At 42.6% G+C, this 27986-nt stretch overlaps 2 protein-coding genes across 4 annotated transcripts in view; both read right to left on the bottom strand.

The window, feature by feature from the left end:
• LOC103397252 (transcription factor 7-like 1-A) overlaps positions 1 to 27986 on the bottom strand; it is a 287021-nt gene that overhangs the window by 53509 nt on the left and 205526 nt on the right. The gene's annotated exons all lie outside the window — the stretch shown is intronic.
• On the bottom strand, positions 3489 to 25519 carry LOC103397254 (LIM domain kinase 2-like). Its single transcript, XM_008335470.3, has 16 exons — positions 25162 to 25519; positions 24531 to 24621; positions 21317 to 21452; positions 14656 to 14765; positions 14297 to 14482; positions 9871 to 9976; positions 8555 to 8754; positions 8275 to 8461; positions 8086 to 8172; positions 7665 to 7796; positions 7144 to 7200; positions 6681 to 6746; positions 6399 to 6570; positions 6254 to 6309; positions 4939 to 5096; positions 3489 to 4589 (listed from the first exon to the last, which is right to left on the bottom strand). Exons 1-16 carry the CDS (start codon positions 25175 to 25177, stop codon positions 4376 to 4378), a joined length of 1974 nt encoding a protein of 657 aa, XP_008333692.1. The 5' UTR covers positions 25178 to 25519; the 3' UTR covers positions 3489 to 4375.

Consider the following 27986-nt stretch of genomic DNA (forward strand, 5'->3'; position numbering starts at 1 on the left):
TCAAAGAGTATCAATAGATGCAATATTTGCCTTGAGGATGCTTATGGAGAAGTGCAGAGAAGGTCAGAAGGAGCTACATTGTGTATTTGTAGATTTAGAAAAGGCATATGACAGAGTGCCAAGGGAAGGAATTGTGGTTTTGTATGAGGAAGTCAGGAGTGGCAGAGAAGTGTGTTAGTTTGGTGCAGGACATGTATGGGAATAGTACAACAGTGGTGAGATGTGCTATTGGAAGGACAGAAGACTTCAAGGTGGAGGTGGGACTACATCAAGGATCGGCCCTGAGCCCATTCTTGTTTGCTGTGGTGATGGACAGATTGACAGATGAGGTCAGACCCCATGGACCCCATGGACTATGTTGTTTGCAGATGACATTGTGATCTGTAGTGAGAGTAGGCAGCAGCTAAAAGAGAACCTAGAGAGGTGGAGGTTTGCACTAGAAAGAAGAGGAATAAAGGTCAGCCGCAGCAAGACAGAGTACATGTGTGTAAACGAAAGGGAGAACAGTGAAATGGTGAGGCTACAAGGAGCAGAGGTGGTGAAGGTGCAGGAGTTTAGGTACTTAAGATCAATTGTTCAGAGCAGTGGAGACTGTGGAAGAGAGGTGAAGAATAGAGTACAGGCAGGATGGAACAGCTGGAGAAAAGTGTCAGGAGTTATCTGTGATACTGTAGATAAGTGTCAGCTAAGGTGAAGTGAAAGGTTTACAGGATGGTGGTGAGACCAGCCATAATGTATGGTTTAGAGACGGGAGCAATAGGCAGAAGACAGGAGGCGGAGCTGGAGGTGGCAGAGTTAAAGATAATAAGAGGTACTTTTGAAGTGAGAAGAAAGGAAGGTTTGGAGAAAAAGCTAGAGAAGCCAGATTGAGATGGTTTGGACATGTGCAGAGGAGGGACAGTGGATACATTGGTAGAAGAATGCTAGAGATGGAGCTACCAGGTAGGAGACAAAGAGGGAGGCCAAAGAGGTGATATATGGATGCAGTGAGGGAGGACATGCAGATAGTTGGAGTCAGAGTAGAAGAGAACAGGGAAAGATGGAAAACAATGATTCGCTGTGGCAACCCCTGAAAAAGGGACAAGCCGAAAGAAGAACAATCAGCAACTCTTTGAGTAACGTGATTGGTTAAGAAGCCGCCAGGTGGTGTATATATCTGTTTACGAGCTTTAATGGAACGTTAGCCTAGCGTTTACCTTGAATTATTTTTTTGTTTTGCTTGAGAATTAAGCAGTTATCATACTACACCCTGCTAAGTTGTATTTTGTAAATCTAAACGGTCAGTCCGGGGTTACTCTGCCATTTTAGAAAAAGGAATATTCCAAAATTCGGTGTCCCGTGGAGAAGATCCTGGTTAAAGTTAAGTCATGTCTTGTATATTCACTTTATTTGTTTAGGTCATACACTCAAAACATATTTTGCCCCACTGAAGTTGTTTGACACCCTATAAATGAAAGCTATGACGGTACAAGTGAAGTATGATAACTGGACCGTTAGCCGTAATTTCAACGGTTTGTAGCTGTGGTTGCAATTTGTAGGATTTTCTTCGCACCAGCTTTCTCTGCTGGCAGTTTTGTAATGTGCGTTCTTCTAAAACTACCTGAGAGAGTTTGAGTCATCATCATGTTCATGTTGGCAGTCTTGTGTCAAGAGCAAATATTTATTTTTGTTACCAATTACTGTTAAATATGGCCTCAGATTTGGCCAACAAGCATTTGACAAAATCATCACACTTCTTACTCGGTTTGCATCCAATAAGTCGACACTTGTGTCTGTGAATTTTGACTCTTTATTTAACAGTATTTTTTATTTGTCTTCTACTAAAAATTTTTAGTAGAAGACAAATAAAAAATAAAAAAAATAAAAAATTTAAATTTTTGTTTGTTATGGTTTTTCGAATGAAAGACATATGCAGTATACAGGAATACCCCGCGTATACTGTTAAATAAAGAGTCAAAATTCACAGACACAAGTGTCGACTTATTGGATTCTTCTTCTAAAAAATTTTAGTAGAAGACAATGCTGATTTACTCACAGGAATTGAAGATAGATGTACAGAAGGATCGTCCTAAACAGCTCTGATTCCCTTTTTAGTTTTCATGTGGCTATGAAAACTAAAAAGAGCTGCCATCTAGTGGAAGAGTATTTAATTGTTCTACCTGTCACTATACATTGATGAACAAAGAAAACTTTTTTTTTGAGTTAAAAATGAAGTGAAATTGAAAATTTCTTGCAACGTACATGTCTCACAGCACACTAGTGTGCTACGCCATGGTGGTGGGAATAACTGCTCTAACCTATCATACTTTTCAGTGTTATGTTAATTTGAGTTACTTCTAAATCTATTTAATGTATTTGGAAGCCCAGGTGATCGTTGTTATACGTCAATAACACTACCAATAAAACTAAATTTTTGCGTGAATCTAATGATTTAGTCCAGGTTGCAATCTCTCCCCCTTGTCAGCTCTTGTTAGCCATGGGGTGTATCTGCAACATCTAAAATGTTCTCAATGACTCTTTATTTTCTCATCCATTACATTCAAAACAACACCAGGACTGTGTTCAGAGAATGGTTTGCAAAATGTCTGACAGTACATCCTTCCTCAACCAGTCAGAAACCAAGGAGCTAATAGTTTGCTTCCAACCAGTCTTCTTTCAACCAGGGCAGTGGTGGCTTAGTGTTGGAAGAATTTAATTTATTATCATTGCTTCATGCAATACTGTCTGTCTGTCTGTACTGTCGCTTTAAGGAACTGTTTGCTTCTCATATTATAATCTAGTGTGCTCAAGACTGATGGAGAAATTACCAGACACAGCCACACCCACATTCACACCCACCTTCTTACTCCATACCCATTCATATACTCACACACGATCACATGATATGTAATCTGATACTTTTGTAAACTAAATAAAAGAGCAGAGGAAGGGTGCAGCAACTCGGAGTTGATGAGGAAGCTGCCAGCAGAGCAAGCTGCACTCTCCCCTTGCAAGTAAAAGATCCAGACATCTTTTGTGTTGTTACTTTGTCGTCACATATGTTAGAATAAACCTAACACTTAGTGGTTAAGGAAGTGGACTTGGGTCTGTAAGGCTTCAGGTTCAAGTCCACCAACTGCCAAGTTGCCACTGAAGTGCACTGGGCCTGGCACTGTCCCCACACATTGCTCCCTGGGTGTGTAATGCTACCCACTGTTCACTTTGGTGATGGGTTAAAAGCAGAGGTCACATTTCATTGCATGCAGTGATGTGCTGTGTCACAATGACAAGTAGTTCACTTTTCCCTCCTTAATGAAGGGTCGTCTCTTTTATTTGCCTCAACTCACTGAACTAAAGGACTGTATCAAGTCTGCATGTGGTGACAGAAATGGAATGGAGCATTGAGCAGTCTACACGAGGTAATAAGAGCCACCAATAAGTCATATTTTTAGATGGATGGATGGATGGCATTTCTTTAGAAGTAACTAACAAAAATAAACTGAAAGTGAAACATTTTCTCAACTTTATTAAAAGAACGACTAAAGTTATATAAATAATAGTGGTTATAATTGTCAAAAGTACTGGCAAACATATCCATTGTTAAAATAAAAACTACAAATCTAGTGTTCCCATTAGAAAAAGATGTCAGATTAAAGATGTATATGTACAGCATTTTACACATTGCATGTAAAAAAAAAATTCCAGTTTTAAGTCACAGGCAAATTTTTACATTCATGGTTATGTCGAACAACTGCTATTGGCACTTTTGTTTAATGTGAACTGTTATTTTTGTTAAGCATTTCAAAAATTATATGGAAACTGGGAAATATTTAAATGGTTAAACTACAAAGTATCATACTTGTAACCATGTCATCAAAGCTCAAATCAAATGTACTAAAAAAGCTCTGAACATTCCTTGGCCAGTTGAGAGTGGTTGTTGCTTCCACCGCTCAAGTCTCATGTGTTTTTATCAGGTCCTGTCTTCTGTTTAAGTGAACAAACCTATCAAATTAACCGTCAAGTTTCTTTGTTTTCTTTTGCTGCTGCCGAGGTGGTGTGCAATTGCTTCTAGGTAGAAACTGATCTGTTGATTCCAGAACCCCAAAGGACAACATCACCACCATCAGAGCAGGGAAACAAAACTCAGTAAGGTCTTTTGAGAAGCTCATAGAAAGTGTCTTTATATACAGTAAACATGACCACAAAGTTTTGGTGAAATGTATTTTTTCTTCCGTGGGGCTTTACATAGTTGAAGGTCCCAGTCAGAGAGGAAGTTGATCTACCTACTATAGGAGATCCAGTTCTAAAATGGCTCGGATTTTAGTTCTGTTTTTCTCTTTTTCACATCCTCAGTCTTAGTGCAGTTCAGAGTGGACACATGGGGGAGACAGAGACACTAGGTGCTGTTGTCAGTCACACCGTAAGACTCAGGAACGGCAGCAGTCGGTGTTGGTGGCTCGTCCGTGTTCGGAGAAGGAGAGCCGTTTTTAGGCCAGTAGAGTTGACTGAAACTCAGGTACAGCTCATCCAGTTCGGCTGGAAGCGGGATGCCCAGCTCCTGGTTAAGGGACAGAGCTCCGATCAAGTCCTCCAGTTTCTGGAAAGGTGGACTAAAGGGAGGAGTAGAGAGGGATGTGATGTCAAACCAGACCGACAAGGTTGAAAACAAGACAAAACAAGGTGAAGGAATCTGGCAACAGAGGCGTGGACTTGTACTGGCAGGTCTAGATTATTTTCTTTCAGAGCTGCTTATACAAGTTTAAAAAATAACAGGATAGTGTGTCTCCAGGTGAATTATTGTCTCCAAAGATTTTACATTTGCACCACAGCTGCTGCTGAATCCAATTTGTTTAGTTCCAGTAATCGTCAGATGTTCTCTACCAGCTATTTGTTACAAAAATCAACTTTCAACAATAATAATAATCTGTAAGACATTAACCATTAACACAACGTGCTTACCGTTCGTCTGGTGTGAGGTCACAGCAGGCCACAGCCAGTGGAAAGAAAGCTGGAGGACAGTCGTCAGGGAGGAACCTTTCTATAAATTTGTCAACATTCAGGCCAAAGTCATTGGTCCTCGGGAGACACTCTGGGTCTGCATAGACTTTGCCAATAATCTGAAGGATTAAGACGAGGAGAAAAAAAAGGCAAAGCATTAATAGATCAGAATAGATGGAACAATAAGGTTTAGGATGTACTAGCTTTAATTAATATTCAGTCTATAAAACGTCACATACAACTACTAATTAAAAGACATCTTTAAATACTTTACAGTACTACTGAAATACTTAGTGTACACATTTTGTTTTTTACATAATCACCTCACTCAAACAGCAACCAATAATCACTTTAGCCCTCCTAACGTCTGACCGATTTCTGAGCTGTAGCAAAACTCAGTTGAGAGTCTACCTAGCAATGCCCTTAACCTTTAAATTCACTTCAAATCCAAAGTAAATCTGTCCTAAAACATCTTGTGAGACTTGAATACTATAAAACAAATGCATTTTTACGCAGCAAAATGTTCACCAGACAACTTGCACTGGTCTATAGGTTACATTTATTTTTGAAGTACAGTTTCAGTACTGTTTCTTTCAGTACAGTTCATTTCAGGAGTACCCAAGAACAAAAGACTGTTAATTTAGACAAAGAACATAGGTTAAAAAAACATGAACCTAACAAGCGTCACTTATTCTCTGTGTTACTTCAATTCTTCTATTCTATTCTCAACAATTCTTCCAACTGTGGAGAGAGATGAAGCTGAGATGTCACTGGACTCACTATCAACATCAGTTCCAGTTTGTTGTTAAGTTTCTTTTCTGCTGCTCATATAGGATTTTTTTGGCTCTGTTTTATAATCTGCAGTTTGGCGTTCTCTTTTTGGTTCCATATTATTCGTTTTTTTCATGGAAATCTTTAATGAAATAAGGATGTTTTTATGCCTGCATATGTTTATATGGTTTAGTTGTGTGATATACCAGTTTTGCAGCAGTAGCATTCAGAAGATGTCATCTCAGGGACATAGGTTTTACTGAAAAATTATCTATATTTATTCAGTCATATAACCCTTTTTCTTAAGAGGTGATACTTTTGTGCATCTGTGTTTAGAAATGTTTTCCATCTGATACTGATTGGATATTGTATATTATCACACCAGATAATCAAAGCAGATGAACTAGATAGAACCCACATGCAGTGCTAGAATACCTTATACTGTTGTGGCCAAAGCAAAGACTTAAAGGAATAAATGAGTTCCATTATTGTCTAATGTTCTCACCTCACAAAGTACAATCCCAAAGGAGAAAATATCAACCTTTTCGTCGTAACGTTTACCTAAAAAAAAAAAAGTAAAAGGTAAAGTTTAATGGTTTGAAGACTATAGAATATGTATTGAATAACCCTGTCATGCACATGTCACTCACCATTTAGCATCTCTGGAGCCATCCAGTAGGGGTTTCCCACAACTGTGTAGCGCTTTTTTCGGTCAATACGTCGGAAAACCCTCTTTTTGTTATTGGGAGTTTTTTCAGGTGGTATTTTGTCTTCTACGATGAGTCTGGAAAGTCCAAAGTCAGCAACTACCACTGTGTTGTCCTGGTGGAGGACGGATATTCGTTAAAAATCCATATAAAAAGTCTGAGTCATATTTAAATGATTAAGTTATTCACAAATGGCAGGTGTCCAAATGTAGCCAGGTCACCTACTAGTTTAACCAGGCAGTTATGAGAGTTGAGGTCTCTGTGTATGATGCTCATGGAGTGAAGATATGTCTGAAAGCAAAAACATAAGAACATTAACACATTATTGCAGTAAAACTTCACTGATGTGAAATACAATCCTTGATTCAAAGCTGCTTCTCTCCCAGTGCTGTGCACTCCAGATTAAGCCAGTCTCCACATCTTATCCCCACTCCTTTATTTTTTTATTTTCTCAGTTTTATTGTACTTTTCTCCTTCCTCCCATTATCATTTCACCACACCAGTTTTGGAAAAGAGTTATTTTTGTCAAAATGTGGTTTTTTGTTTTGTAATTTTCACTGTCACCATGAGCTTACTCAATTTAAGGTCTGTTGGTTATCTGTTAATTCTTATGTGGAAGAATCAGAGCTGTAGAGCTGAATTGTGCAAGAAAGAAAAATCACTGTGTTTTCCTGTGAATCAAACTCACCATGCCAGAAGCGATGCTCTTTGCGAAGCTCACTCTTTGCTCCCATGTAAACGGTTCCTGTTTGGTCAGAGTTAGGAGACAAGGTATAAGCTGAAAATAAACACAGCTTACTATACCAAATTATAATGCAGCAAGTAGAGATATGGGGAATTTAACACGTGAAAGCAAACCTTGCTCCCCGCGCACACACACACTTAGTATAATTAGAGTAAAAACAACACTCCCCGCTTTCAAAATTACTCTTTAAAAATAGACAGCGTTAGCAGGAGTGGAGCTAAGCTCTTTAGATTTAACCTGGCAACACTTTCTCCAACTTTTTTGATGCACGTCTTAGAAGGCTGACGTGCCAACCGGCCCACAACAAAGCTGAGGCCTTTATCAATACAGAGTTTACATCAGGGCAGCCCCCTCTCACACCATGATGAGCTGCAACCAGCTCCTTCTCTGGCCACTGAACATTTTTGTACTATTGTATGGATGAAGAAAATGAAAAGAGCAAATAAAACTTCTACTTGACTCACCATGTCCCTGATGAAATCCTTCAGCGTGCCTCCCTCGATGTACTCTGTTATCAAATTAAGCCTCTTGTCCTTGTACAGCACGCCGATGAACTTCAAAACATGGGGATGATCGAGGCCCCGCATTACTTTTACCTACAGTGAACCGGCGGTAAAAGATGGAACAGGAGATGTTCAGGAATACAATCCATTTCCTCTAACGGTGAAACTTAACCCATGAGATGAGGCATTAACAAAAACAGACTCCTCTATAAGATTGGGTTCTGAACCTCAAACTAACAGAAGACACAGAGCAGTGATTCTTTGAACATGTGGTGAATTTGACTTATGAGAGCAATAAATCACAGCTCTACCCAGAGCCAGAGGATTGAGTTCTCTATGAGAGGAAGTGCTTGGACCCCCTTCTCCGTAAGAGATTACTAACCTCCTGTAGGAAAGTCTTCTGGGTCTGCTCATCACAGCGGATCAGCTCTTTCATCACCATCACCTCTCCTGTGGCTTTATGAGTCACCTTAGGGAGGAACAAAAGCCCACCGTCATTTAGGAACACATTTTACGTGAGAAAAAATAAAGGAAGAAAGTGGAAAGAAAGTGATAATAATTAGAGCCTGACCTTGATGGCCTGTCCGAAAAAACCTTTTCCTAGGATTTCTCCATGGATGAGGTCACACGGGCGGAAAATACGATGAGAGCAGCTGTTGGGGGATCGCAGTGATTCAGAGCGTCCGATGTCTCGAGTAATAAAGGGCATCTCTTTGGGAGGATTTGGTCCAGGTGACTTGCATATGCTGTTACTACGCCTGCAGTTGAGAGGAAATGGCTCATTAAAAATATTCTCTTCTTCATTAGTGACCTACAGCAGTTTCCTGCTCCTCAGTTATTGTCAAACGAACCGTAAAGACCGTCTCCTCAGGGAGCCGTTATCAACCACATCTGCATCAGACGGTGAAGACAGACGCATGCGTGAAGTGGCTAGGACTCCCAGCCTGCTCCCGGGTGCTCCCAGTCTGAGGCGTTCCAACCTCTGCCGGACTGGGTCATACTCTATGAGCAGCTGCAGTGTGTGGCTGGTGTGGTAAATAAGATCGTCCACCTGTGCACATGATTGGGTTTGTTAAAACTCCATAATGTGCTATTAGTTTTCTAGAATTAAAAAAAAACAAGCAGCTGAGAGTAACACCTGATTATTGCATCTAATCAGCCAATCACAAAGCAGAAGCTCGACACATTTATGCACATAGACTAGGTCAAGATGACCTGCTGCAGTTGAAACAAAGCTTTCAAATGGGAAAATAAAAGTGATGTGAATCATTTTAAATGTGGCAGGTCTGGTTCAAGTTCGTCCAAGACATCGTTTAGACATTTCTTGGTTTTCAGTCACCAGATCTCAAACCAGTAAAGCACCTTTGGGACATGGTGAAACAGGAGAGCCACATCTGTAGCTGACAAATCTGTATCAACTGTACGGTGCACCGTAATCTCAGAGGATTGTTTCCAGAATCCTGTTATCAAAATCATTGGGACTTTTGACAATTTTAAAGGGGGAACTAGGGTTGTCTGAGTACAAGTAGCTAAATAGAATAGCTAACTGTGTGTAGTGAAGTTACCAGTATCTGCCAAGATTACATAAGAGTAACAATCTCATCCTTATCTCATCTCATCATGTGGTATTATTATTATTAAATAATATCCTGGAATTTTTTTGCCGAAATGATGTCACACTAAAGGCCGAAGACTAAATATCATATATTTTAATAATAGGCTTCCTTTGTCAAGGTTCCACAGCTATTATGTACAGTAATGCGGAAATGTAATTAGATACGACCTGTGTGAACAAATTTGTCAGTGTGATACTGCTGTGGTAGATCTATTTAGATCTGAAGTGGGGTAATCTGATGAAAACAAATGTGAGGCAATCTAATGAAATAAGACAATACAAAAACAAAACACAAATCCAGACAGGGAGTGATGACTGTGTTCACAAGCATTGTTGAGGTTGTGGGAATGAGTTTTCAAGTGTAGCCTTTCCACATACCATCATCTCCCAGCAGAAGTATGTACAGTATAAATGATTGAAAGATATTCCAAGAATGTCAAAAATCACATGTTGTATAATGAGGACATACAGTACAATATCTGCACAGGCTGTACTCGAAGTTCTGATCTTTTAGTGATTAGGACAGTTTATGATTTATAGTACTGGACTCACTTCATCCTCCATCAACGTTCCCACAGGAATCCCATTGATCTCCAGAATCCTATCACCAACATGGATGGCATTACGGACCTCTGGACTGATCAGCATCCCCCTGACCCTGCAGCACCAACACAGACACGTGAGTATATGAAAACAAATCTCACAGGATTTATCAAGCATTATTGGGTTTTAGGTCAGTGAGTCCTGTCAGTACATGTAATCCTGGGTTTTTCTACCTGTCCTGGCTTTTTACAAGGGCTGCCTCTCTGTTACAAAATCAAACAAATGTGTGAGATCTAGTGACATCTTTAATAAGATGACAGTTACATATGTCTATGAAGATTCTCAGTCATCCAAGTCATGGTCAAGGTTGAAAAGTTCTGTTAGGCAACTGGACGTGAATTTTCTAAAAGACGTTTCACCTCTCATCCAAGAGTTCTTCTTCAGTTCTAACTGGTGGTGGGGAGTACAGCAAATATATGCTCTGGGTGTGAAAGAATGAAGCTACTTCAGCTCCACCCTATTGGGTGGGGCCTTGGGGTCAACTGGGAAAGTGTAAACAGTCATTAGGAGTCTGATGGGTCCTTGTGATCCTCATCAGAAAGGTTTCGGTCACCTGTCTCTTTGTTGTGTGAAACTGAGGAGAATCTTTTGGGTATTGTTCCTAAAAGTGCTTTGAATGTGGGTGATAGGTTGTGTCTGAGTCCACCTCCTCTTTTACCCCTTTCTCAAACCATCTGTCTTCCCTGGCCAAAATTTTGGCCAGGGTAACCTTGACAGTAGTAGACAGGAGTAGTAGACGAACTTCAGCTACTTGTGCATAATAACAGATATGTTTCATCCTCCGCTATCCTGTTCTTCACTGAGACATGGCTGTGTGGATCAACACCAGATCCCGCGCTTGAGCTGGCTGGGGTGACCGCAACACGGAACTCTCCGGCAAGAGTAAAGTGGGGGTATCGGTTTTTATGTAAACTGTGACTGGTGTAGTGATGTAACAGTGATCCTACAGTTCTGCTCCTGAGAATTGGAAACTTTTATCATCAAGTGTAAACCCTTCTATTCTCCCTGTGAGTTCGCTTCATTCATTCTGGTCGGCATTTACATGCCGCCACAGACCGGCGTGCAGGAAGCCCAGTGGGCGTTCGCCAACCAGATACTGTCTGTGGAGCGGACAAATCTAGACTCCTTAGTTATTGTCCTCGGGGACTTTAACAAAGGAAATCTCAGCCACGATCTCCCAAAGTATATACCGTATTTTTCGGACCATAAGGCGCACCACATTATAAGGCACAATATCAATGAACGGGAATTTTTCATACATAAGGGTTATAAGGAGCATTAAGATAAAACAGTCAGCGAAACAATTAAGCGGAACAATCAAGCATGCCCTCTCGTCATTATCTTATTCAGTGTCATTGCTGTTAATTAGTTGTTCAGTGATGATTCCGGCCTTCGTGAAAGCTCAGACGACATTTGAGACTGATACCTTAGTTCTGGCATCCACGATCCATTGGCAGATAGTGGCGTAACTCTCCTGGTGTTGCCTCCCTGTCTTGGTGAATGTGTGTTCGCTTTCTGTCATCCAATGCTCCCACACAGCTAGCAATTTAACTTTAAACGCCCTGTTAACACCAATATTTAGCGGTTGTTATTCTTTGGTTAATCCACCCGGAATGATGGCAAGCCCTGAATTAGTTTGGTTAATTTGGGTTTCGACAACATCGGTGAGATGGGCGCGCATGGAGTTGCAGATCAATAGGGCAGTTACCTAAGTTGGACACTGGAGGACGCTGTTGTTGTTTGCCCCTCCAGAGTCAGGCGGTTGTCATTATTTTTTGTTCTGGATGGTCACTGTATTGTTGTTTTGACACTGTTCCGTGCGGAAGTGCGGATGTTGTTTTGCAGAGAGAGTGTGTGTTTTCCTGTATCAATAAAAAAGGAGAAATAAAAAGGGTTTTTGACCACGAAAAAAATCGACAGCCATGCAACTGAGTCGTCCTGCATCGCACCATACATCGACAATACAAAAACACAACTCAGAGTCTCCGGGTGTTGGGACGCACGACGCAACGATGCACGGATTTTGGTTACACAACTATACTGTAACAGTTGTTGTTGAGCATCTTCTAATTGTGATAACAGAGTTAAAGTTTAACTGTTAAACGTCATTGTTGGCTCCCAATGTGCTTCAGTTGTGTGCTATCATGTGTGCTGTGCTGTGTGGTTTGGCTTTATAAAATTGGTTTGAGGTCAGTGAGCGCAACCCGAAGCAATACATAAGGCACACCACAATTCAAAATGCCTATTATGCTGTTTCTCGGGCTGCACTGGGTCACTCGGACCACACCATGGTCCATCTGATTCCTTCCTACAGGCAGAAACTGAAACGGTGCAAACCCGTAGTGAGGACATCAAAGCATTGTTCCGGTGGAGCCATTGAGGAACTTCAGGCATGCTTTGATTGTACTGACTGGTATGTGTTCAGGACAGCTACCAACAGCCTGAAAGAGTACACAGACGCTGTAACCTCCTACATCAGCTTCTGTGAGGACAGCTGTATACCATCACGAACTAGGGAGAGCTACAACAACGACAAACCCTGGTTCACAGCAAAACTCAGACGGCTAAGGAGACTCAAGGAAGAGGCGTTCAGGAGTGGAGACAAAGAGAGTTACAAAGAGTCAAAATACAGGCTTAGCAAGGCGGGGAGGAAAGCTAAACGACAATATTCTGAGAAACTTCAACACAAGTTCTCAGCTAATGACCCTGCCTCTGTTTAGAGAGGGCTCAGACAAATCACCAACTACAATCCTAAAGCCCCCCACACCATTAACAATATGCGCCTTGCAAATGAGCTGAACGACCACTACTGTCGCTTTGAAAGACAATGCATCTGTCCTGACACCTTCCCCTGCACAGCCACACCCACCCCACCCACTGCAGGAACTCCGACACCTTATCCAGCTCCCCCAGCTTCCCCCCTCACCTCCACCACTGGACCGACTCTTGCTATCAAAGAGCAAGACGTGAATAGGCTTTTCAAAAAACAAACCCTCCGCAAAGCAGCCGGACTGGACCACATTTCACCTGCTACCCTGAAGCACTGTGCTGACCAGCTGTCCCCAGTGTTCACAGACATTTTCAACACATCACTGGAGATATGTCAAGTGCCATCCTGCTTCAAATCCTCCACCATCATCCCTGTCCCCAATAAGCAAAAACCCTCCAGACTAAATGACTACAGATCTGTTGCCCCAACCTCTGTGGTCATGAAGTCATTTGAATGCCTTGTCCTGACACACCTGAAAGCCATCACTGATCCACTCCTGGACCCCCTGCAGTTCACCTACAGAGCCAACAGGTCTGTAGACGATGCGATCAACTTAGCCCTCCCCTTCATCCTGCAGCATCTAGACTACACAGGAACCTATGCCAGGATTCTGTTTGTGGATTTTAGCTCAGCCTTCAACACCATCATCCTACAGAGTAAACTACTCCAGCTCAGTGTACCTGACTCCACCTGCAGGTGGATCACTGACTTCCTGACTGACAGGAGTCAACATGTGAGGATGGAGAAGCACACCTCAGACTACCGGACCATCAGCACTGGCTCTCCGCAGGGCTGTGTCCTTTCTCCTCTGCTCTTCTCCTTGTACACAAACACCTGCACCTCGAGCCATCAGAACGTCAAGCTCCTGAAGTTCGCAGATGACACCACCCTCATCGGACTCATCTCTGATGGAGATGAATCAGCGTACAGATGGGAGATTGATCGCCTGGTGACCTGGTGTAGACTCAACAACTTAGAGCTCAATGCCCTAAAAACAGTAGCGATGACAGTGGACTTCAGGACAAGCCCACCCCCATCCACGCCCATCACCCTGGGTGATTTTCCTGTGGATACTGTGGAACACTTCCGCTTCCTGGGAACCATCATCACCCAGGACCTTAAATGGGAGCTAAACATCAGCTCTTTAATCAAAAGAGCCCAACAGAGGATATACTTCCTGAGGCAGCTGAAACAGTTCAATCTGCCAAAGTCAATGATGGTGAACTTCTACACCTCCATCGAGTCTGTCCTCACCTCCTCCATCTCCATCTGGTACGCTGCTGCCACTGCAAAGGATCTGAGTACACTGCAGCGTATCATCCGCTCTGCCGAGAAGGTAATTGGCCGCAACCTACTTTCGCTACAGGACCTGTAAACCTACCTGGCAAAAAAAAACGTTTCTGATTCTGATTCATGCAGCTCAGACAGAAAAAGGTGACATTAAGGAAAAATCTGCTTGCTTAATTTCAGGTCACATTCAATCCACTCTAGATCCACACACTAGTGCACTGCTGTTGTGCAAACCTGTCATTGAAGTTATGTAAAGGAATTGAACACTGTGTCTCTACAGGCGCAGGTACAGGGTTCAGTCAGGACAACACTCACTCTTTGACTTGAACACTCGCTGAACCGTTGACATCCCTCAGCACCGAGACTGAGAAGCCCCTCTTGCCATTGGCTGCAGAGGGCATGGAGATGAGGGTCACAGTGTGGGGCAAGGAGTCCAGCACCGAGTCATGTGAACGTTTCTCCAACATGGGTGTAAGTACAACCTGCTTGTAGCACTTTCCGCTGCAAAACACCAGAAGATGTGGATGGGTGCATGTGAGAACATGTACTTGTTGTCAAGTTACAGTTCCCAGAACACTGTATTTGAAGGAAACAGTATGACCTTATCTGAATATATATGCCCAAAAATAGATGAGTAAGACAGTGGTTAAGGGTTCTGCAGGTAACCAACTCACCAGTACAACTTGGATCGTTCCACCAAAGCGTAAGTGTCCCTATCCTCGATCACCACCATGCACCGCAGACATACAAAGCACTCAGGGTGATACTTGTGATCTCCTGCCACCTGAAAACAAAAAAAAAAACAAAAACAATTTTTTTATGTTTCTCAGTGGAAGGAAGTGTGAAGCTGTGAGAGCAAGGCTGTGCTCTGTTAGCTGGTCTGAGACGGGTGTGTAGAGGTAGGGGCGTGAGGGTTCGTTTTACACTGTCACTGTAACACCTGCTTTACTTTCAGCCTGTCTGGATGATGTCACCTTTCTCTGTGCGTCTGAATGACATAAATGCTGTCAAACTTACATTTTCACCCACTTGTTAAACTGTCTCTCTCCTTTGAGATTAGATCAGTGTCATCAATCAGTGAGAGTTCTTATGAAAGTATTTTGTTTTTTGATTTTCATTTCTTTGACTAGCTAGTTTAGTTTCCATTCTTTGAATCCAACTGAGCCCAAATAAATTAGATCATCATGTTTTGGTTTGTCCATGAACCTAATATCATCAAATCTACTGTTACAGTGAAGGAGATGAGAAACTAGAATTTGTTAATATTACAAACACATGCTGACATTTCTAATATGAAAATTATGAAAGAAAATAATTAACTGAGTGTAATTCAGGAAAAAGTGAAGACAAATGTATTTATTAATGAAAATTACAACATAACTCACAGCTTACCAACTACATTTTATATTAGTTTTAAATAATTGTGCACATTTGCTGGTCTTCAGTCCTTGTTGTTTGATTTTGCTCTTTATGACACAGGTAACATTTTTTGGCCTTTTGCATCACTCAGTTTTCTAATTGTTGTACTCAGAGACTAGAGCTGACATAAACGTGTCATGTTCAATATCCTGGTGGACATTAGAGTCCTTGGAATTGGTACTTAAGGGTTAGGAGCTAAGCCATTACAATCACCTGATGCATTAAAGCTCTCTCAACTGTTAATGTTTCAAGGTTTAATTGCTAAACCATGTTTTTAACAAGTGGTGTAGACATTGTGACAGGTCTCATGTCAACCCTCGAGGTGAGGGTTGGGCCATTGGAGCATTTGGCCTAAAAACTGTACCAAATCACTATGTGGACTACAGCTGTAACAAGCCTTGTGTGATCTTCTTATATTGTAGCTCTCTGCAGAGGTGTGGACTCAAGCCGCATGACTTGGACTCGAGTCAGACTCGAGTCATCAATTTCATGACTTTAGACTTGACTTGACAAAAAGTAAAGATACTTGCAACTCGACTTGGACTTTAACATCAATGACTCGTGACTTCACTTGGACTTGATCCCATTGTTGACAAGACTTGATACTTTCTCCAAAACCCAAAGATTACAAAGTACCGTATTTTTCGCACTATAAGGTGCACTTCCATCCATCCATTTTTATCCGCTTATCCATTACTGGGTCGCGAGGGCAGCAGTCTCCATGACCACCACCCAAATCACATTCCACCGTACCAACCCCCCTAAACTTTCCTGTGGGTGGTGAATCCACTGGAAATAAGGCACATTTAAAAGCCTAATTTTCTCAAAAATCTACAGTGCGCCTTATAACCTGGTGCGCCTTATGTATTACTTCTGGTTGTACTTACTGAGCTCGAACTGATTTTATAAAGCCAAACCACACAGTGCACCACACATGATGGCACACAACTGAAGCACACTGGGAGCCAACAATGATGTTTAACTCTGTTATCACAATTAGAAGATGCTCAACAACAATTATTATAGTATGGTTGTGTAACCCAAATCCGTGCAACGTCTCGTCGTGCCTCCTAACACCTGGAGACTCTGCGTTGTGTTTTTGTATTGTCGATGTATGGTGCAATGCAGGACGACTCAGACGCATGGCTGTCGATTTTTTCGTGGTCAAAAACTCTTTTTATTTCTCCTTTTTTTATCTATACAGGCAAAACACACACTCTCTCTGCAAAACAACATCCGCACGTCCGCACGGAACAGCGTCTAAACAACAATACAGTGACCATCCAGAACAAAAATAGCGACAACCTCCTGACTCTGCTAAATATTGGTGTTAACAGGGCGTTTAAAGTTAAATTGCGAGCTGCGTGGGAGCATTGGATGACAGAAGGCGAACACACAGTCGCCAAAAGAGGGAGTTACGCCACTATCTCCCAATAGATCGTGGATGCCTGGGCTAAGGTATCAGTCTCAAATGTCGTTCGAGCTTTCATGAAAGCCGGAATCATTACTGAACAACTAATTAACAGCAACGAGACTGACTCGGAGAATGACGAGAGGGATCCGGGCATGCTTGATTGACTGTTTTGTTTCGCGCCTTATAACCCGGTGCGCCTTATGTATGAAGATAGACCTGTTCATTGATATTGTGCCTTATAATCCGGTGTGCCTTATGGTCCGAAAAATACGGTGAGTTATTAAGGAGCGCTCTGTATCTCTCATTGTGTACGCGTGTGCGTTGTGTGCGTGTGTGTGCTGTCGGCACAACGTCCAATCAAATTACACCCACGATGTTTTGACGCGATTGCATCGAGCCAATCTAATTGCAAGACAACCAATAGGGAAGAGCTGTCAAACAACGCGCGTTTGAGAAAAATGATACCAAAGATGGTGTTGTTCGGATTTAAAAACTACGAGGAGGTCAACAAAAAACGAGTGGCAGTGCAAAACATGCGGGTCGAAGATTTCAGACGGAGACGCCACAACTTCCGACTTCGAACGGTAAGTTCTGAATGAAAGCTATCGTTTATTAGCTTAATAGCTTTGTTTTGCTGCGTAGTTAAACCAATGAGGCTGTAAAGTCAGTCATCGTTACATTGCAAACACGGCAATCTGTCGTCTCCACTGGGAGTTCCCTCCCCTATTCCTACAGTTGTTTAGTGATTTTCTTAAGCAGGATTGTATGTGTTACATAACGTTAGTCAGTGCATCACACTAAGTAGACGGCAGCCAGCGTATTTTAGCCCTCTGCAAAGAAGTGTACGCTATATGTGCGCGTAAGAATATGCGTGCCGGTTTAGCTTGCCGTCAGACGGAGTTTTCCGACATGAAAACGAAGTTATACTGCTCGTTGTTCTCAGCCTCCAGCAAAGCCGAGTCCACTGATTAAAACAGCAAGCTTACTTCAGAGTGAACTTACTTTTCAAGCGATATAACTTCAGTTTGGGCTGTGTTGCAACTGTAACGTAATGTGTGTATGTTGTTTACCACACACACATTATAATTCATAACACAATGTTAAAATTGATATTAATAATATGAGCAATACAGAGTAGTTTCATTTTAATGAATATGTGGCTATAAGGGATTTTCTGACATCCATTTAATGTGTTTACACATTTGAAGAGTACCAGATGGCCAAAAGGATCCCAAATAAACCACAGCAGCCCTCAATTTCACAATTCTTGGACAATTGTGTCAGGCAATACAGCATGAGTCATCCACAGCAGAAAACTATCACCAATGCAATACTGTCCGACCTGATTATTGACTGCAACTTGCCTCTGTCTATCGTGGAAAACAAGAGTTTTCGGCACTGTCTGACAGTACTTAACAGCAAGTACAGCCCAGTGTGTCGAAGAACACTGACATCAAAAACAGAGAACCTCGCTGAAGAGAGACGCTCAAAACTAAAAACTCAATTGAGCAACACTGACCATGTTTCAGTCACTGTGGACATTTGGTCTGACTTAAAGATGAGGGGATTCCTTGGTGTCACTGTGCACTGGATAGAGAAAGAGGCAGAGAGGATACAGCTAATGTCCAATCTCTTGGCCTGTGAACGCTTCAAAGGCTCACACACAGCTGAAAGAATCTGTGACCAATTTGAGTCAATATGTGACATATACACCATTAAAGATAAACTGGACTACATTATTAGTGACAATGCTGCTAACATGAGAAAAGCATTCACTGTGTGCTTCCCCAGTGAACAAGAGGATGACGATGACGGAGATAATCTTGATGACCCTGAGCTCTGGTGTGACTTAACCCTGGAAGATCAGGAAACAGTAGATGTTGCTATCGCAAAGAAACAGTGCTTGCAGTGTTTTGCACACACTCTTCAGCTGGTGGTGGAAGACAGTTTGAAAGAAGTGGTATCTCACTCTCTTTCAAAGTTATCAAAACTCAGCTCACTGCTGCACAAAAGCACAACATTCAAAGATATGTTTGATGCTGAATTTGGGGAACAGAAAGGCATCCCTGCTGCAGTCAACACAAGATGAAACTCAACACTTTGGCAAGTGAAGGCAGTTCTCCACTGCAATCATCTAAAGCTCTGTGCTGTTGTATAAAAGGCTGGGCACAGGGAGTTGTCATTCACAGCACGGGAGTGGAATCTGTTGTGGACATCTTGAAACCATTTGGAGAAGCAACTAATTTGAGGGGGAGAAGGTCATCACAATCAGTGCTGTTGTTCCATCTGTCTTATCCCTCAACCACCACCTTGAGAAGCTGAAGCCTCAAGTCTGCTTCCTGAGTGGCCTGGTCAGGAGTCTCCAGGCATCCCAGAATAAAAGATTTCTGGGAATCTTCATCAACGTGAAAATGGCTAGAACACAAGATGGGGTTGATGCTCCATTTTCAGATCCAGTCTACCTCAAAGCAGCTGCCTTGGATCCAGCCTTTTCTCTGTTGTGAATGGAGCCCCATGTGCTGGTCAAGCATGATGTCAAGGCAGAGGTGGCACAACAAGTGAAAGGTAAATGTTACTGAGTCTAATGTAACTTTCCCCCTCACAATCTGATCTAATTGACTGCAACAATAATTAAGTATTTTAGTCTAACACACTACATCACCAACACAAATGGTAATAAGGACTGAATGCCCTTCTGTTCTGGGCTTTGAACATGAAGACTCTTCCTTCACTGTTCCCAGTGGCTATTAGGGTCTTGGCAGTGCTTGCCTCCAGTCATCAATGGAGGCAGGCACTGCCAATTACTTTGGTATCTGCTGCTGACTGTGTTCAACCCTTCATGGCCACAGTGTACCCAACCTACATTGCCTCACATGGGCTGTCAGTGCGGAACAGCCACCTTTGGGATGAGGTGAAATGGGACTTTTACATTTATTTGCTACATTTGCAGCATCTATGTGGTGTTGTAATGTTAACATGGGATGAAAATCTCCCAGGAATGGGGCCAGTATTTTTTGAAATCCATGCACAAAAGAAGACCACGTACCAGCCAGGTTCGAGCCGCTGTACCTAATGAAGTGGCCATACAGAGTGTCCACTGTACAGTTCGACTTTCACAGCTTGTTCATCTTTAGTTTCTGTTCTGCACAAGATGGTACTGTATATCAAACATACCTTCACTCTGATGACAGTTACTTCATCTCCCAACATGATGGGTGTAGAAAAGAAACACCTCACTAAATGAACACTTGCGACTTGAGGAAGTGAGCTGCAGAGAACTTCAGACTGGAGTGGGACCACTGAGGGGCCCCAAAGAGGGAAACTAATTCACAAATGTGGTCTGGGGTTAAATGTGTTCAGCAGAAGTCTATGCAAAGTATCACTCAATCTGTAATAGCCAAAAAAACAGCCCCCCCCTGGCTTTTAATGTGCTCATGTTATTCTGAAGCAGAAGAACCGCATCCACACAGGGATCAGTGACACGCTCTGTGGGCACTCTGGTATGATTTAAGTATAGGGAAATTGTTGGCAGCCGTTGTTACAAGACTCATGACGAGGCAGAGACTGAAAGATTTAGAAAGTGTGCAAAGGCACGCACATCCAAATGACGTACAATCAATTGGCAAAGTAACGGAAGGCTGAGTATTAGTTTTACTCTCCAAAATGTGCTGTTTGCCAACAGGTACATATTTGGGTTTAAACAAAGTCATAGTTTGTCTGTGGAAGGAATTTGGGGCAAATGTTTCCCTGACAGGTATTGTTTTGGGAACAACATCTGGTATGCAGACTTCTGGCTTCCATTCATCTTAGAAAACATATCTATTAGTTCTCTCATTGTCTTTATCTGTAGGTTGAAGTAAAGTATCAAGAATCATAAAAAGTAAAGATAACCTGGAGAAATAGTCTGTCTGCAGTGAACAAACTTCTCAGCCACCTACTGCATAGTCCTGAACCGTCTTCCTTGTAGGATCAACTCTAATCCCATAAAATATCTCAAATATACTCCACATGTGTGTCCAGTACCATGTACCAAGAACTATTAGTATGAAAAGCTTTTCCATGCATACAGATTTTTCATCAAGGTTTTCAGTGTTTTGACCATAGTAAAAGATAAAATGTCAAAAAAATGATTTTTGAATTTGTACACGTCTAATGGATTTTAAAAAATAAACAATGTCTGACCTTTAACCCAGACATGAGATATTCTGGAAATACATTAACAATTAACAAAAATTATCTTTATCTAATTGTCTTGTTCAGACACAAACTTTCGCTCAAGTTGGTGTCCACTACAAACATTGTGATCCCATAAGATGAGCAGTGTAAACACTGCTTTACTTTCGTGTTTACCTATTTCAGTCAAAGTCACACATGTTTAAAACAGCAGAGAAGAATAAAATTAATTTTCTTTTCAATGTTTTATGATGCAAAAGAATAAGTGGTAGATGATGGATAGATGGATGGATTTTTGATGAGTAAAAAGTGCTGATCAGCTGACGTACCATGGCAGGTCCAGTCATGAGTAGAGAACATCCATGACACAGCTCCCCAAACTTCTCCCAGTAGTGTTTGCGACAGTAAAGCTTTCCATCCTTCTCGTAGTACCAGTTGGTCAGGTGGTCACAGCACACAGAACACCTGAGGACAAGAGAAGCCGTCTGTGATTTTACAGACTTGATTTATTCATCTGTTTTCAAGCACTTTGTATTCCTTGTTTTTAAAGTTTCCTTTTTAGATAGTCATTGTTATTATTAATAATTGTATTAATTTTAATTACCTTAACTTTTAACCAACCATTAACAAAATTAATCAGAGAAATTATAAGAGGAAAAAAACCTTAAACTCTAAACATAATCCAAATCAGAAGCTACCAAAAGTCCATGTGAGACACTTGGTCTCCATTCTGTCAGGTGCATGTTGGTCTGAGCCATTTACATGTTTTTTTTATTGCACAATCAGGAAATGTGAAGTAAAAAAGATAACAGATCATTTGATTTCACTTCAGTCTTGTGTTTCTAATAACGCTCATCTAAACTAGAACAGATAAGAAGATAGTTTGCACTGCAAATTAATTTGACCCAAGAATTAATGGCCACCAAACACCAACACCATTGTCGACACCCCCCCAGCAACAAAAGGTTCTTCCAACACTGCTGAATCATGGAACAGCAGTGCCACATAGTGGCGACTGCAGGGATCACATGATACAAGAACAATAATATGATTGGCCACAAGAGGCCTAGCCTCTCTCTTCCATTGGCCTACAAGATTTAAACACACACCCGGGAAGTCGAAAACCACTCCCCCCACACAGGTATATAAGCGTAAACAACTACTGAGAAGTTAGAAGTTATTCTTGAGAGGATTTGCGTATTAACAACTGTTGTACGAGATTTCCTTGAATATTTCTCCCGTCGTTTATTTTGCTTTATTGTTGGACCTGTTTTGTTTGACGTTTTGCTATTAAAACGAATCGACCATCTACCGGCTGCTTCCATTCCTTGCCTGAAGACACCTCGCACAGCAAGCATCTTTTGACTGGTGCTGTGATCCGGATCAAAATATAGCACAAATCTTTCAACCTTAAATTATGTTATGTTAGTTTTACGGAACAGACCTTTAAAAACGACCGGTCTGCTGTGTAAAGCTTACAAAAAGGTTACTGGCAGAAATTGAATACTCAATTATATTATTTCAGTTATACAATGGTAAATAGTATAATTACTCTGCAGTAAAGACTTAATTGTTTATTGTATGTATTTGTATCAGAACAAGTTTTTGTGATTGAAGACAGGACTGGACATTTGAGTTTTTAGTGATAAGGTGCAAACAGGAGTGGATAAAGGAGAAGTAAAAACATTATTGTGATGTCCTAATTATTAATACAAATTAAATAACCACCAATCAAGGATAATCTGGCAGTGTAAATCGAGTTGAACATCTTGGTTGAAAAAGTCAAAATGTGCCTGCTAGTATTCTGTAAAACACAAATTTTAAACAAGATAATGTGATATCAAAATGTTTGAGTTAGAAAAAGAAAATTATTATTAAAAATCCAAATAAAAAAAATCCAATAAATACAAATGATGATGATGATAAGGATTTCAGTGCTACAATGTGTCAGATACATAAATAATGTGGCTGTTACCTCGGACAGACAAATGGCCTCATGGTATGCTGATGGCAAATACCAAGAAGTGACCATGCAGTGAAGCAGCACTTGCACACACTGTGCACTGTTTGTGCATTCTGCTTTATGTTGGTTGCATGTGGCACATTTAAAAAAAAAATCTATAAACCAGACCATATGTGTCAAACTCAAGGCCCGGGGGCCAAATGGGCTGCATTTGGCCCCAGGCTGTTTTGTGTGGCCCACGGGAGCTTAAAAAGCATTCACTAAAGTCTATATATTCTATACAAGAGCTATACATTCTTCCATTTACAACTGGCCCTTTAAGGGGAATTGTATTGCTGATGTGGCCCCCGGTGAAAATGAGTTTGACACCCCTGAACCAGACGATTACTGCGTGCAAGCTCCTGCATTGGAATATTGTTTTTTTCTTTTTTTACTGCACCCTCATGCTGAATTCCCTGTCCTTGATTTGTAATTTGGTATGATGACTGGCTGAAGGTATGCATGCTGATCACAGTAATTTCACCTATAGACAGGTGGTGACTTTAAAACACATTTTCAAATAACCATAAAACTAAAAAAAAAATAGGTTCCTGTCAAGGCCTCCAAGGAGTGCTGATGAGAGCTGAGGAAAGTGTAAGGGCCAACCTTTGGGTTATGTACTGAACCTAATGTTACATGACACTACAAGTGAATAGTTCCATGTGAGTTCATGATGCTGGAGTGTTGCCCTTTCATGCCGCCTATTTAATGGAGGAATTTAGCAGCTCTGTAATTCTTCACTGTGTTGTGCTAACTGCCTGATCTCAGAGTTAAGGCACAGATTACAGCCAAAACAGGGGCATGATAAACAATATTGATGAGACATTGTTCACGTGACCGATCTGGATAGGTGATAACCTCCACGGCAGACAATAGTCGTTCTAATCAGCTGACTCTGAATATAGATTGGTCTGCAGATTTAAATCCAGTAGGTCAGCCACATCAGCAGATTACGATGCTTATGACTAGAACAAATCCAATCTCTATTTGTAATTGTTATAAACATAACATTTCAGTTATAACAACAAAGCTGTGATAAAAAAGCTCAAAGACAATTTACATTCAATCCCATGTTACTTCTAACTTGGGAGATGGTTTTGTGACGTAACTGCCTCTCAGAGCAAATATCACTCATAGGGCAGTGACCTGTCAAACCAAGGAGATACCATCAGCTACACTGAGACAATCATTAAGCCTCCATGCGGAGGATCTTCTTACATTTACAGCAGCCCCGTCAGCTCTCTCAGTACAGAAGGAGCAGCCTTAATTGCGTTTCTAACAATGATATCTTTTTACACACAAAAAAGAGACCGACAGAAAACAAAGCTTAGCCTTCCAGGGGAATGATCTGGGCTCATCCAGCTTATCATTTGTTTGTACACAGACAATATACGTGGAAAGCAGCTGGTATGTTGGTCACAGCATGTCAAATGAATAGTATCCATGTCAGTGTAGTTACTTCTCTCTGTGACATCAAAGCCTGGGACTGTGACATAACCTTAACTAGGTCACTAACAGGCGTGTTAACAACATACACTTACTGAAAACAGGAGTTGTGCCAGATATCCTGGAGGACTTTCATATGAAATGAGCCTTGGATTTTTCCACCACAGCCAGCACAGTAATCTGTACCTGCAAAACATCAACAACAATAATAACATACAGGGTTCAGCATATTTATGGTAAATAACTAAAACGTAATGTAAGGGTCATAGCTGTAATAGCTATATATACAGCTATATTCATAGTAGCATACAACTGGACTGCAGAACAATTATCTATCCGTTCTATCAGTTTTAAATGCATCGTTACCACTTAGATTGGTTTACATTCTCAAATTTCATAAATGCGTGTCTTGTTTTCTCTGCACCTTTTAGTAAACTGTTCTAAAAAAAGCAGTTTTTTAACAGGGTACCGTACTTTTTAACGAGTAGTGTTATGCATCTCTGGACAAAACGACGTATCAATTAACTGATTTTAATAATCAGTTGATTAATCCATCATGAAAAGCGTTTTAGGTCGCAACCCATTCGCTAACATACGAGCATACAGCATACAAACACATTTTGCACTAGCCGCGTTAAAGACAAACACAATATAGAATTGTTTTAGTGGACGGAGAGAGCGGATCCTCTTCTATGTATTAGGTTACAACCTGAAGTAAATGCTCACCTTCTAGTTCCTCCATCTAAATTATGACGGTCGTAGATTCTTAGATGTTTTTAAAAGTGTCTCATATTGAAGCAGGAGAGCTAGGCTGTGTTCACTTCTCTCCGTTGTCCAGTCCGCTACTCCCGGCTGTGAATGCAACCGAAAAGGAATAGCAACACACAAATCCCAAAAAACAATCCGACACGCAAAGCAAAGAGGATAGTCTCCTCTAGAAAGGAGTGCTTTCTCGCCTCTGGCAGCCCGAGTGACCTAATGCACTCTACAAATTCCTGTACGGAGAGCGGAAAGGCTCAACTGCAACCAGCGCTGCACCTGGAAACAGAAGACACTCCACAGTATCGGCTCCAAACCAACACAAATTATCAACACCGCCATCTGTCGACCAAATTGCCGCAATGCAGTAAAGAACGTGAGTCGTCGACTATATGCTTTCATCGTCCACTATCTTTCAACTGGGAGTCCCCAGCAAATTTGAAAGGAAAGGAAAGGAAAGTGAAGTAGTTGTCATTGTGACACAGCACACCACTGCACACAACGGAATGTGACCTCTGTTTTTAACCCATCACCAAAGTGAACAGTGGGCAGTTTTAAGCGCCCGGGGAGCAGTGTGACACAGCACACCACTACACGCACAATGAAAGATGACCTCAGGTGAAGGGTGAGGTCAAAATGCAGTTCTCAAGTGCCCGGGGAGCTGTGTGTGGCAGTGACGTGCGGTGAGGTTCATGGCTGGTGAGGCACTGACTCATCTGGAGTCAGATTTACAATTGTAAGAACTGAAAAGAGCATCTTATTTCACTGTTCATCATGCAACTGGTAATGCTTCATATCCCATTCCTCTTTCAATGACACTTACACCAACACAAACATATATAGTAACATATTCCATTCCATAGTCCTACAAAGAACGCTTCTTTTATAAAAATCAATCAATTAATTCAATTTTTATTTATAGAGTATGTTTCACCCCTCCTTGAACCGCAACCTTAACGTGATGGAGGGGTTCGAGTATCCGAATGAACCTAGGAGCTATGTTGTCGGGGGCTTAATGCCCCTGGTAGGGTCTCCCAAGGCAAACAGGTCCTAGGCGACGGATCAGACAAATAGCGGTTCAAACCCCCCCTTGATGAAGAAAACAACAAAATCAAAGAGGTTCACGTCGCCCGGATTGACGTTACCGGGGCCCCACCCTGGAGCCAGGCCCGGGGTTGGGGCTCGCAGGCGAGCACCTGGTGGCCGGGTCCTTGCTCACGGGAGTGACGTGAGCCCGCTTTCCAGTAGGCCCACCACCCGCAGGAAGGCCCACAAGGGGCCGGTGCCTTGTGATTTGTGTGGTGGTTGTGAGCAGGGACCCTGACAATCCCTGGACAACCACTCTGGCTATGGGGACATGGAATGTCACCTCACTGGGGGGGAAAAGAGCCGGAGGTCGTGCGGGAGTTAGAGCGATACCGACTACATATAGTTTGTCTCACCTCCACGCACAGTTTGGACTCTGGGACCCAACTCCTTGAGAGAGGCTGGACTCTCTTCTACTCTGGAGTTGCTCGCGGTGAGAGGCGGCGAGCTGGCGTAGGCTTACTTATCGCTCCCCCGCTTTCCCGTCGTGTGTTGGAGTTCTCCCCACTGAGCGAGAGGGTCGCTTCCCTGCGCCTTCGGGTCAGGGATAGGTGTCTCACTGTTGTTCCGGCCTACGGGGTGAAGAGCAGTGTAGAATACCCGGACATCTGGCCGTATGTATTGGACACTAGGGTGAAGAGAGGGGCTGAGCTGTCAACTGATCACCACCTGGTGGTGAGTTGGCTTCGCTTACGGGGGGCAAAGCTGGATAGACCTGGCAGACCCAAACCTATCGTGAGGGTCTGTTGGGAACGTCTGGTGGAATCCCTGGTGAGGGGGGCCCGCAGGTGGGAGCTGCGGGAGAGCTTTGAACAGGTCCCGAGGGAGGCTGGAGACATCGAGTCTGAGTGGACTATTTTCTCCACTTCCATTGTTGGCGCGGCTGTCCGAAGCTGTGGCCGTAAGGTCTCCGGTGCCTGTCGTGGCGGAAATCCCCGAACCCGGTGGTGGACACCGGAGGGAAGGGAAGTCGTCAAGCTTAAGGTCCTAACGAGCCTGGTTGGTTTGTGGGACTCCTGCGGCAGCCGACGGGAGACTGCGGCTCGGTTAGTCACGGAAGCAAAAAAGTTCAGGGAGGCTATGGAGGAGGACTACCGGTCGGCCTCGAAAAAATTCTGGCAAACCAGCCGACGCCTCTGGAAGGGGAAGCAGTTTCCCACCACTGCTGTTTACAGCGTGTCGTCAGGTGGTGGAAGGAATATTTCAAGGATCTCCTCAATCCCGCTGACACACCTTCCGGGGAGGGAGCTGAAGCTGAGGACTCAGCAGCTGCATCTCCCATGGAAGGAATATTTCAAGGATCTCCTCAATCCCGCTGACACACCTTCCGGGGAGGGAGCTGAAGCTGAGGACTCAGCAGCTGACTCTCCCATCTCCTGCGCTGAGGTCACCGAGGCAGTCAAAAAGCTGCTCGGTGGAAAGGCGCCGGGGGTTGATGAGATCCGCCCTGAATACCTCAAGTCTCTGGATGTTGTGGTGCTGTCTTGGTTGACACGTCTCTGCAGCATCGCGTGGCAGTCCGGGACAGTACTCCGGGGTGACCGGGGTGGTGGTGCCTGTTTTCAAAAAGGGGGACCGGAGGGTGTGTTCCAACTATTGGGGGATCACACTCCTCAGCCTCCCGGGAAAAGTCTATTCCAGGGTACTGGAGAGGAACAATGTGGTTTTCGTCCTGGTCGTGGAACACTGGACCAGCTCTATACCCT

This window comes from Cynoglossus semilaevis, chromosome W (assembly GCF_000523025.1).
Source record: "Cynoglossus semilaevis isolate Cse_v1.0 chromosome W, Cse_v1.0, whole genome shotgun sequence".
NCBI lineage: Eukaryota > Metazoa > Chordata > Actinopteri > Pleuronectiformes > Cynoglossidae > Cynoglossus > Cynoglossus semilaevis.